Genomic DNA, 13,116 nt, shown 5'->3' on the forward strand with positions numbered 1-13,116 from the left:
TCTCCATGTCTATGTATTAAAATGTCTCTATCCACAGTCTAAATTATCTACACGCTATCTACATATTTCCTGAGAAGGCACAGGTTATTCTGCTTTGTAGTTATGCTTGTATTAAAGACAATCCAAGATAATATCAGAGTTATACGTGTCATTTTTTGATCTTAAAGATCTCTTTATATATAGTGAATAATATATTTCTGACTAATGTCCAAATTCAAATATAATCGTGAAGAATTCTCAACTACAAGTTCCATGTTTTGCTTGTTGGGGAGTATATCCACATTTTTATTCACAAACTATCTCTCATTGTGGATAAACAGGACAAATGTCTTCATAATAAGATGCTCAAGTTGTGTAACAAGACATTATTTCTCAGTCAGAGCAGGTTCTGAGCTACTAGCAACAGCCACAGTGAAAGGACAGTCCTTGGCAGCCTTTAATAATCGTTTCTGGGGCAGCTCTGTGTCCAAAGATCCATTGCCCCTCACGAACATGCTCTTCTTTGAATTCCAGAGCTGCTTTAAATAGTGTCAGTCAATTGTGTTTGAGAAATAAATAATGGCTCCAGATGTAACAGGGAGACAGATGACATCAGTGAGTACTCCCCTCTCTGATTAATTAGGATTTGACGCCATTCATAGGCACTCTGCCTATCAGCCCCAATGTTGAACGTTGACAGAGAAAACACTTTCTTCTGTGTTTTCCCTGACAATCCAAACATTCCTGTTTTACCTTGTTATTGGTTCAGATTTTCACATTACTAAAGACCCATCTCACTAAGCCGCCATTGGAGGAATTATGGCCTTTGGTACAGTTTTTCTATCATACAATACCTAGAACAGCTCCCCATAGACTTACTGCATACCCATAGAATGGTGCTTCAAACGGGCAGGTCAAGGTGGAGACAGGCAGAGACTGTGCAATCAGCACCGAGTTGAAAGCAGACACCGCACTTCAAGAACCAAGCACAAATACACCCTGTGGTCTCTGTCCCTGAGTGACTCCAGGAAGCCCATATCTCTTCCAAGAGAGTGACCTATCTCTCTTCCTGACTAAAAGCATCTAAGAAGGTAGGAGGACCACAGAGTCCGACATCTGTCTCAACAACTATGAGAATCCGCAGACACAAACATCAACTTGTACATTAAACTCAAAATAAAAGACCACGAGCATAAATATTTCCAGTGTTGATCCTATTAAAATAGTGCATAGACCAGAAAGCTGTGTTCCAAGATCTGTGCTCCTTAACATAAAATGATCTTAACATCACATTAAGAACATGAAAGCATAACAGATTGTTGAAAATGGTTGCAAGTAGTCAATTGAATTAACATATGAGACAGGTGTTCATACCTGAAAGAATTACAGAAAAAGGAAATATTAAGAGAAAGAAAATGGAAGTATTATTGAGCACATGTTTACAATGGTGTTTAAATGGAAAGAGAAGGAACTAGTTTTAACTCCTGATGTTAAAGAACTAGCTTTAACACATATGTGATGGTAATTGAATAAACTGAACTTCCTAATTCTTTTTGCTGTTGTCATTGTTTTGCTTTGTCACAACTATGGTCTTTGTTATAATTCTTTTTGCCTTTATAAAACATTGCTATTCCCTGGGAGTGTCAACACTTGTAACTGAAAACAAATAAAAAACAATGTTTGGAAGAGCAGGAGTGCTGAGAGGAACTCTTATATCACATGAGCAAACATCGTACAATAGATACTTTGTTCAAACATCCAGCATGGGGACCACAGATGCTATTTAAAAAGAAAGAAAATTTACTTACCTGCTTCAGAAAAGAGTCAGCTATTGTACAATATGCAACAGAAATGGAAATAAACATATGGAAAGAAAACAGATATGGTAGATGACCCAGAAAATAATAGAAGATATTTTGTATTTGAAAATGCATAATGAAAATGCCAATCGAATATATTTGGAAATTCATTAATAATATATTTTATATTTAATATAGTTATATGTTGTATAGTGATATAAATGCATTAACTAAATATACAAATAGAAGTGTGTTTTTGAAATTAGTGATTTTTTTCACTTCACAAATTCATGAATAGGATATGTTTTTGTGTGTGTGTTCCTACTGGCCTTAATGTGAATTTTACATTATTTATTTATGCAAAGCAATTTCTGCTGCCTTCTATCAATTTTTCTACAAACTAACAGATACTGAACATAATCTCTAAGTAATGTAGAACTTTATAAGCAGAAGATAAAGACCTGATTTGCCATAAATGTATATATTTAAATATGTTCATCAATTTTGTTTAGAAAATCTTATTTTTTGAAAGGGATAGTCCTCTTTCCATTGCCAAATTAAAAAAAAAAAAATCTTGTACAGGTACATTTTTGTGCTTATTTCTTTCTTCATGGTAAAGGTCATAGATCAAAGGAGAAAACCAATGATGAACAGAATATACTATGATTGTCTAAACCCAATGGCCTCCAGATAATTTGGCATTCCTGAATGTTCTCACTCCACCCACCTCCTAGGTCTTCCTCCCGAATGTATTCTCTGACAACGTAAAGCTTCCTTTTGTTGTTATCTGAATTGCACTCCCTCATTTATCTTTTTGACTTTTCCCTAAATTCACAGTTGCTTAAAAACAATGGTGTATTATAACTTCACTTAAATTACCTTGACAACACTGTTCTGCAGAGCTAGAACAAGGAGGTATCTATAAAGGAAGTCAAGGATTGCTTCAATAGGAAGTTTAAGTATGGGAAAGGTGCACAATTAGACACAAACCTATAACCTTTAGTTTTTCTTTATAGTAGCTTGATTTTTTCTGATGATGAGATTCAAACATGAATTCCAATTGTATTTTAGAACCCAGGCACTTGAACATTTTTCTACCTTGCCTATAGTAAGAAGAGCGGGCACTTTACCTGACTTTCAGGTTCCCCTGCTGCGGCTGTCCATCATAAACCGAGAGAATGTCAAAATCCTCTTCCAGGGCGAAGGTGTGGAAGGACAGTTGTATCCTGTTGCGCTCCCCTGTGATAATGATCCAGGTGCAGTTGGCGTAGTTGGGATAGCCGTGGGGGAAGCCAGGGCTCTCGATGGTGCCATTGGGTCCCTGGACCAAGCCTCCGCAATTCTGACCTGGGAAACAAAGCACAAAAACAGTGTATTGGTTTGGCCATCTTTCATCCGATTTTTCAATTCTTTAACTACTTTTGGTCAATTTTATACTGACGTATTGCATAATTCTCATGCAAGATTATCAAGCGATAAGCTGCATCAGTGTTCTGCAGTGCTGAAGCAGGGGGAGAGCCTCAGCAAACAGGATGAAAAGGCAGGGAACTCTGCTACTGAGACAGAAATGTCACTTTCAAAAAACCTTCATCCATAGAGCCTCCAATACAGGAGGAAGAAATTTGGTGCTAATTATCTGCACAGGTGTTTGCTGCATGAAGTCCATACCGTCCTTGTTGGGGGAAACTGCATTGCACATAAAATAAACACTATTAAAATGTATACATACACACACAGGTATCACTGTGGCTGAATGGCTTCCATGTGTGATAATATGAACAGGCTGCAGTGTCATACAATGCAGAAGAATATAAGCCAAGGGGAGTTATCTGGGTAGGTTCTCAGCCATCCCACACTCTGCTTGACCTCCCGCTCGTCTGCCTGCGGGGCAAACGAAGATATTCTTGGTGTGTAAGGTCCTCGAGATGCAGAGAGAGTGAGGAGCAGCTGGTGGTGATGGGCTGAGCTTTGGAAGCACAAGGAACTGACTCCCTTCAGCCTCTGCTTCCCAGGATTGTGTGAACAACTCTGCGATTCAGCTCCACGGGTGATGACCAGACTTCAGGAGTAATCCTCTACGGAACAGGTCCTTGAGTGACAATAGGCTCAGGCTTCCTGCCAGGATGTTCAGCTGGAAGGACAGGTCCTGGGAGACTGGGGCAACCACAGAACCTTTCAATCTCCTTCCAATCCTGGACTAACAGATCCCTCCCCTCCCAGATGCACCTCTTCATTTCTTCCTGCCACCTCATCCTTTATCCTCTGCCTTTGCTCAACGATTCTGGGCCAAGTCCATCTCCCTGCCCTCTCAGGTGACCACTGCCCTAGAGGAGCCCTCAGGACCAGGCTAATTCCCTGCCTGTGTGTAGTTTTTTTCTCTTGAGTTTCCTCTAACAGCTGGCCATGGTGGCTATGCACCTGGGTTGAGGCACCTCAATGACAAAGAGCAGGCACTGAGATCAGGACACAGACCGTTCACAATGCCCTAGCGGCACTTTGTTTCTACTGTAAATATCACCAGCATGCGAAGACAGATTTACTCCTCTCAAATCATTCCTGTGTTTAATTGGTTTGAAGTAAGCTATTACGTAGCTCCTGGAAACTCTTTGGGGTCTTTCCTTCCATCTCCATCTGGCCATTTCCCACCAATGTGTTTGAAACAAATTTAAATATTTAGACACTAGAAAATATTAAGAAAATTTGCAAGGGACTTGGACATACTCAGATTATTGCATGCAGTGCAAGTCCTTGAACACAAGTATTATCCCAGCCTTCACTGTTGAACTGCAAACAGAAAAATTATTTCCAAATGCATTTTGCACTTAGAAAAAAGCCTTGCAATAGTAGGTCTTAGTGAGCTCAAATCGTTCACAGTAATATTATCAAATGCTTGGGGGAGTTTGCTAAATCTTAATAAAAAAGATTTAATGAAAGGGATTTATGAGTTTAAAACCAAAGAACTAATAAGAAGCCCATTTTCCACTAAATTTAAATCTAACAATAACACTGTAACAAGTAGATATTAAAGCTGTGGGGTTTTGAAAGGTCTTTAAAGAAAATAGCTTTTCTGGTTTATCTAGCAATTCTTCCTTCATAGTAAATCAAAAAAAGTGAAGACTTGATTATAAATTGGAGAAAAGAAAAATTCAAGGAAAAACGTCAACTGGAAAGGAGTTACTATTATAGACCCATCATTTTGAGCTAGATTATCAGAAATTAAGACTTCTCCCAGGAACAGCATTAGGCTGCGTTTAGGGTGCCAGTTAGGACAGTGCATTTTGCAGAATGAGTCATGTTTGATCAGAACCTACTTTTCCAGGAGCCCAGTTAGAACCTTCAGGAGCTGCTCAAAAGTTCCTAGCAGGCTAACCCTCAGCCTTGGCCTTACTTTCTCATCAACTATGAGGTTCTTAAAGTTTCTATGCCTAAAATAGGTTCTGATTCATTTGATTTCGACCAAGACAATCTTGAAAAAGAACAGAAAAGGAGCTCTTATGCTGCTTATTATGCTCTGATTGTAACGCTACAGTAGCTAAAATAGGGTTTGAATGGTGCCAGCCAAGATGAATTGCCAGTGGAACCAAAGAGAAAGTCCAAAACCCACCCAGCTACAGAAGCCAGATTTATGACAAAGCTACACACTGCCTAGAAAGGAAAAGGGCTTCTCAACCCATGGTCCTGAGACAACTGGATTTCCAAATGGGAAAAAGGAACTCTGATTCTCATCTCACAGTATATACAAAGACCAATCCCCAATTAACTGTGTACCTCAACATAAAATACAAAATGAAAATGCTTTCAGAATATATCAAATAAAATATATTTTTCACAGCTTCGTGCAAACCTTTCTTAAATTGAGCACATAAAGGAATGATCATAAGAGCAATGATTTAGCAGGAAACCCAAGGAAAGAGAAGATGTTGGCAATACACACATTTGAAGATGCCATATACATAAAGCAATTGATAAATCTGGCACATTAGCAAGAATAAGGCAATGGCATGGAAGAAACACATAGGCAGCTAAAGATGCCAAATCAGAGAGGGACATTTCTCATGTTGGAAATAACAAGTGCCTCATGAAGCAGGACCTCTGAGATCCACTCTGCCCTGGCCAGGTCCTCCCTGGCTCAGGGCACATCCTGGAGGTAGGAGGAAATAGGGTTTTCTGCAAAATGTAAAAATTAGCAACCTCCTTGACCTTTCTTAGTGGAAGTAAACAGTCCCACCCTGCTTCACTCCAAGCAGATTTGGTTCCTTTAGAGAAGCAACTACTTGCTCTCAAGTTAGTCAATATGTGGCTTATGTAAAGCATCACACTTTTTATTAGAATAACTATAAATGACATAAGCTACATTAAAATCATGTCTAAACAACATTACTACAATAGTATTAACTAAAGACACTCAGGGTAAAGGGCATTAGCCTTGCACCCAAACTAACATGGAATTGAAAAATACTCCTTAGTAATAATAGTAGCTTTGAACCCGGGGATTGCAGCACTGATATTATCTATATAACGTCCATTGTTCCTAAAGCACACATAAAAAATAATGGCCAATAATGTTTGGAATTACATGAGTCTCCAAATGGATAATTCCTAGATGGAAAGCTGTGATAACGAGTGAGCACTCCTCGATTTATTTTCTTCACTGATACCACAATTTAATTCAGGTATTATGCTAATGTATAGACTGAAGAAAGACTGATTCAGCTGAATCAAGGGTCGTAGCCTAACATAATAAAGCATCCGTGAGCGCAGGCCGACTCTGCGACATCTGTGCAACGCTTCGGTCCACGTGCGATTCAAACAAAGGAAGGTGGGGGCTCCGCACAGGCCCCCAGCCGCGCCACCCTGGCTCCGCTCAAGCGCTGTGAGCTGTGTCCCCGCCTGTCCCGGAGGGTGCCCAGGGTTCTGGAGGCCGTCCCCTCCTGGTGAGGGCCACGCGTCCCTACAGGCTGCCAGCTCAGGGGTCAGCTCTGGGGCAGGTGGCTGCAAGCCTCTCTCTGACCCTGTCCTGAGCCCTGGGAAGTCCAGTCGCAGGAGGCCAGACGTGGACCCAGCCTGTCCGAGAAACCCGGCGGGCAGCGGGGAGGGCCGTAAAGCCAGAATTGAGGATAGGCAATTAGTGTAGACCAGGAAATCGGGTTGAATGGAGGAAATGGAGGCCACGTGAGTCTGGGAAGGTGGAGACCGTGCCTGGGAGAATGGCTCGTCAGGGTCCCCAGAGCCCTTCGATCACCAAGCCTACCTGCCCTCGGGGCTTCTGCACTCCCGGGCAGATCCCAGCCTTTTATGTTCATGGTGCTGAGGGTGAAACCCCAGGAGGTGTCCTGCACCCTAGCGGTGGATTTCACCAGACCTAAAGCTCCAGACACGCGGCGAGACCCGCATCCCCTCCAGCAGCGAGCGTGGAACGGTCTCCGATGCAGAACCCCGCAAAACCCCGCCCCAGAAACGCAAGGTGTCCCACGGAACGGTGCTACCCCACTGTGTGCCAGGAGACCGAGCTGAGATCTGTTGCCACCCACCAGCATGCCTCCCACACAGACTGGCAGCTGAGAGAGGAACGCAGAGGTGTGGACTTAATAACCCGGCCCTCCACCCAAGGTTACAAACCCCAAAACAACCCGCAGAGGTGAACAGCCATTCCTGTCAACAGTTTTGACCACCTCTGCAGGAATAAGCCCTTTATTCCTCAGAATAAAATATAAAAAAATGTAAAATCTTGCTATTTTTATTTTTTTCTTTCCTCACTTTTTTCTTCTTATATTTGAATCTATTCATTGTTTTTTAAAAATCTTTAACTTTAAAAAATTTCAAACATCATTTCATTGTATTATAGTGGGTAACTGACCCAGACCTGGATATAAAGTAATCTAAGGATGTTGTCCGTAAGAATTAGTGACCAATGCTGAGAATCCTTGAGATAGAAGAGAACATGGAGATACAAGCTAAAGGTATTATGAAAATTTTCAGTGAGATAGTCATAGAAAACTTTCCCCGTACCAGAAATGAAATAGACCTTCATATATAGGAGGCATACAGCACCCCATATAGACCAATCCAGAAGAGAAGTTCTCCAAGACACATCACAACCAAATTGCCTAACAAGAAAATAGGGGAAAAGTATTAAAAGCTACAAAACAATGAGGCTAATCAATAAAGTTCACTTCTTACTTCCCAACTCAGACCTGAAAAGCAAGGAGGGTCTGGAATAAGATATTCTAAACTCTAAAGGAAAACAATTACCATCTAAGATTGCTATCCAGCAAAGTTCTCCTTCATATTCTGTGCAGAAATAAAATCATTCCATGACAAGGCTAAACTATAAGAATTCTGACAACGAAGCCAGCACTACAAATAACTTCCCAAAGATAAACTACACAGAGAAACCCAAAAACATATCCAATAACTCCAAAATAGATAAAGATACATAGAAGAATAATCATCTAAATGAGCATCAAGACAGAATTAAACACAACATAAAATTAAAATGGCAATAAAACATGAACATAACTCTGAAAATAAATGGTCTCAACTCCCCAATTAAAGGTCAACAGAATGAATTAAAAAAAATCCAACTATATGCTATCTACAAGAGACTCATAATGCTGTCTACAAGAGACTCATAGATAAGGACACCCACAGACTGAAGGTAAAATAATGGAAAAAGTTATTCCATGTAAATGGAATCTATAAACAAGCTGGATTAGCTATTTTCATATTCTACAAATTTGATTTCATATATGCCCCAAATTCAGCACGCCCAATTACATTAAAAATACTTCTTGACATTAAATCCCAGCTAGAACCCAATATAATAATAATGGGTGATTTTTAACACACTCCTATTACCAATAGACTAGTCATAAAGCATAAAATCAATAAAGATATATCCAATATAAATAATTCCATAAATCAAATGAAGCTAATAGATATCTATGAAATATGTCACCCCAAAACAACCAAAACAACTGAATTTACATTTTTATCAGCCATTTGTGGAATCTTTTCCAAAATAGACCATATTATAGGTCACAATGTAAGACTCAGCAAATTAAAAAAAAAAAAAAAACTTAGATATAATCCCATGCTTCCTATCAGATAATAATGGAAAGAAACTAGAAATCAACAAGAAAAATAATAGAAACCCCATAAACATATGATGAATAAATAGTATTCTTTTAAATGAAGACTTGATCAGAGAAAAAAATGAAGACTTTCTTAGAAACAAATGAAAACAATGACACAACACATTGAAATCTCTGGGACTATATGAAATCAGTTCTATGAGGAAAATTTATGCACTGAGAACCTACATTAAAAAAACTAGGGGCAGAGGATATAGCTCAGTCAGTAGAGTGCTTGCCTTGTAAGCTCAAGGCCCTGGGTTCAATCCCCAGCACCACAAAAAAAAAAAAAAAAAAAAAAAAAACTAGAGAGATATCAAATAAATAAGCTTATGCTCCACCTCAAGGCCTTAGATAAAGGAGTACAAACTACCCCCAAGTCAACAGAAGACAGGAAATAATGAAAAATCAGAGTTGAAATTGAGAATAAAAAAGTGATACACAGGATCAATGCAACAAATGGTTGGTTGTTTGAAAAAAATATGTAAGATGGTTAAACCCCTAGCCAAAATAACCAAAAGAAAGAGAGGGAAGACATAAATTAACAAAGCTAGAGATAAACAAGGAGAAATCACTAGACACCTCTGAAATTCAGAGTATCATTGAGTATTTGAAAATTTATACTATAAAATCTAGAAGACATGAACCAATTTCTAGACACATACAACATACCCAAACTTAATCATGAAGATATAGAAACCTACATATACCAATACCACAGAATGAAATTAAGAGCATGAAAAGAGAGCCTACGGAATGGGAGAACATCTTTGCCAGCTACTCATCGGACAGAGAGTGAGTGTGCAGAATGCATAAGGAACTCAAAAGTTTTAATGCAAAAAAAAAAAAAACCCAATCAATAAATAGACAACAGATCTAAACAAATTTTTCAAAAGAAACACAAGTGGCAAAAAAAAAATATATACAAAACGGTTAGCATCTCCAGTGATCAGGGAAAAGCAAATCACAACGATGCTAAGATTCTATCTCACTGAAGCCAGAAAGACAATTTTCAAGAATACAAATGATAATAGAAGATGGCTAGGATATGGGAGAAAAGATACACTGATACATTGTTGGTGGGTCTGAAAATTAATACAACCACTTTGGAAAGAAGTGTGGAGGTTACTCAAAAACCCAGGAATGCACCCGCCATATGGCCCAGCTATCCCACGCCTCAGTATTTATCTAATATAACCAAAAGAGGCATTCAATAGAGATATAACGAGTGCAATGTTCATAGCAGAACAATTCACAATAGCCTGATTAGGAATCCACCGAGATGCCTGTCAATAGATGAACGGATCTGAAAACGTACATAGACACAATGAAGTTTTACTCAGCCACAAAGAAGAATGAAATAATGGCATTTGCCAGCAAATGGACAGAAATGGAGAAAATCATGCTAAGTGGGATTAGCCAGACTCGGAATATCAAGGGTCAAATATTTTCTATCATATGTGGAAGCTAGAGCAAAATAAGGGAACGTCGGCAGTGGGGGAGGGTCAGGTATCCCAAAGGTCTGGGGAAGATCCTGGAGGAGCAGAAGAATGAGAAGAGGGAAGGAAGACACAGAACCAGAAGATCGGCCGATGGGAGGTGAGAGAAAAGGGAGGAGGTAGGAGATAGAGGGGAGCGGATGGGATTGAAATAAATTCCTCGTATGTATGATTATGTCAAAAGGAACCCAACTACTATATATAAATGTAATACTCTAATTTTTTTAAAAAATGAGATATTCATCTGAAATATTAGAAGAAGTCAAGCAGATTATTTTGACTACAGACTTTTAAATGTGACAAACACAATCATATTTTTACATGTTGCTCCACATGAACCTCTTGTACCTTTTTGGAAGTTATATTTCCTCAGGCACCAAAATATTCTGTGGTGTTTGAGGAACGTTTTTAATATTTTAGTTGAAATTGATTTGTTTATTTTACAAAGATGAAAACTTCAATTATCACTAAAAAAAAAAAAAAAAAAAAAAAAAGAAGAATGGCCTTCTTTCTACCAGTACCAATGCTGGAAGCTATCTTGCTATCCGACATTAATACCAATGTGAAAAAAGACGACCTGTGTGTTGTGTAATGTGTGTGCACAGGTACCCTTGCTCCTCCACTGACACTCATGTTTGGTCTCATGATACACACACGTGAACACCCACATTGCATATACACCAGAAACCACAGATGCAGGGACACACACCGAATATTGTACAGATAAGTTTTTGCTGCTGTAATCAAAACATTTGAATACAAGCCATGATTTAAACAAACTGGTATGTAAACCATGTTGCACTTAAATGAAACCATGAAACACTGGTTCTTAGACAGTGGACAAACGGCTAGGCACAGGGGGGGCTCTGCGGCCTGGTTTGTGCAGGTTTCTACCGGGCACCGAGGTCTTCAGTGCCACAGTTAAAATGCAGAGCGCTAACTGCAATCACTTGGACTCTTCCTTATCATCCTTCACTCTCATCCTAGCTGGCCATCACAGCTGTCCCACGTCTTAATGGCATGGACGTAGAAACGCAGGCAGACATGAAGTGAGCTGCCCAAGTCTCCCGGAGGAGACGCGGGGCCTTCTGACACCAAAGCACAGCTGCATTGCTGCGGACGGTCGCCCTGGGAAGTGCTGTGCATTACATATATCCAGTGTGTTTTCCAAATCCTGAATGCACAGCGTAACGAGCAGCTTAAACCACAAAAAAAAACAGCCACCAACCCCAGATTGTTGGGGCCCTACTCTAATGTCAGCTTTTCTGTAAAATTAATTGGCATCCATTGCAGGAAAGTAAAACCTGCAGTATCTTAGCAGATCACTTCAGGGACCTGCAAGGGCACCCAAGTCCATGAACGCTCAAGTCCTTCTGTAGACCAGCAGGATATTGGCGTAGAACATGGGCACATCATCCTGTATGCTCTATGTTCTCTCTACCTCTAATACCTAACACATTGCAAATGCTATGTAAATAGTTATTTGGCTGTAATCTTCAAGGAATAATGATGAGAAAAAATGTGTGCACATGTTCAGTACAGATGCAAATGTCCCCCAAGTGCTTTCTATCCATGGTTGAGTGAAGCTAGCAATGTGCCCATGGACACAGATGAGGGATGTTCCATCAAGTAGCATTTAGAACCTGGAGTCACTGAAGTCCTAGGACCAAAGATAACTCCCGATGTCATCTTACTGGGCCCTAATATACACCTCTACAATGGCCTAGTGCCTGGTATGTCACAGGGCTGTTTGATCTTGGAGGATGTATTTGCCAATGCTACAAACTAAGCAGTAGCCCAAGAGAGCTGGAGCTGGGTGGAGGGCGGGGGTCTCTTGCTTCAGGATGACCTAGTGTGCCTGGGGCATACCATGCTCTTTCTCTTGAGAAGGACAAGCTGGCCAATTCCTGGGAAGAACCCCTGGGACCTGGTGGGTCACAATTTGATGATAGTTAGCACCACCATCTTTGACTCCCCAAAACACATTCCAGTGGAGGGGGCTCCTTGCCATTGAAAAATTCTCTACTTTGAATGTCAGTCTTGAAAACACTCAGCAGAGAAAGTAGCACTGTGCCCACGTCATAGATGCACCAAGCTCTCTGCTCTGAATGTTCCCCACATTTGATCTGTTGCTCTCCTGGGTTTTGGTCTTTGGTTTGTATGCTGTGTAGTGATACATACCTTTCATTTCCTAGAATAGGGTGCTTGCTAGGATGATTCATCTGTGATTCATCCTGACTCATTACAAGCATTTGATGAATGGAAGTATGCATAAGATAGGCTCCTGGATTCCACCTGTGGCTGTATATTGTTTCCAATTGTGTGCCTAGTGGCCCATTCTTAGAGAGTGGTAGACACATTATTTAAAAACATGTGCTAAGCACTTGGAATGTGCTATCTCATTTAAGTCTTGTACAGCCTTTGTGGTTGGGGAGAGCTCAGCCCTTGCTTTGCTAGCTGTGGGAGTCTCTATTCAGGTCATGAACTGTGGTAAGAGACTGCCTATTCTGCATGTGAAGAAGGCCCTGCAGGAAGCGGTACCCATGCTGGATCCCACCAGCAAGGAAACACATCCCGTGGAAGATGGCAGGAACAGCCACACTGGAAGGGCTGGGAGATGAGAAGACTGCAGACATGGTCGTCCACAACGTGGGACCAGACACCATCTAACAGAATGAACCCAAGCTATAGAAGCACCAGGACTTC

At 40.4% G+C, this 13,116-nt stretch overlaps 1 protein-coding gene across 1 annotated transcript in view; it reads right to left on the reverse strand.

The window, feature by feature from the left end:
- Positions 1 to 13,116, reverse strand: part of LOC306662306 (CUB and sushi domain-containing protein 1-like) — a gene marked incomplete at its 3' end in the record, with an annotated part of 487,379 nt that overhangs the window by 173,352 nt on the left and 300,911 nt on the right. Inside the window, exon 2 of the mRNA XM_079141803.1 lies at positions 2,909 to 3,125. Within this exon, the coding sequence (XP_078997929.1) occupies positions 2,909 to 3,125 (217 nt within the window). The remainder of the gene's footprint in view (positions 1 to 2,908; positions 3,126 to 13,116) is intronic.

This window comes from Sciurus vulgaris (genome assembly GCF_902686455.1).
Source record: "Sciurus vulgaris genome assembly, chromosome: 5".
NCBI classification, from domain to species: domain Eukaryota; kingdom Metazoa; phylum Chordata; class Mammalia; order Rodentia; family Sciuridae; genus Sciurus; species Sciurus vulgaris.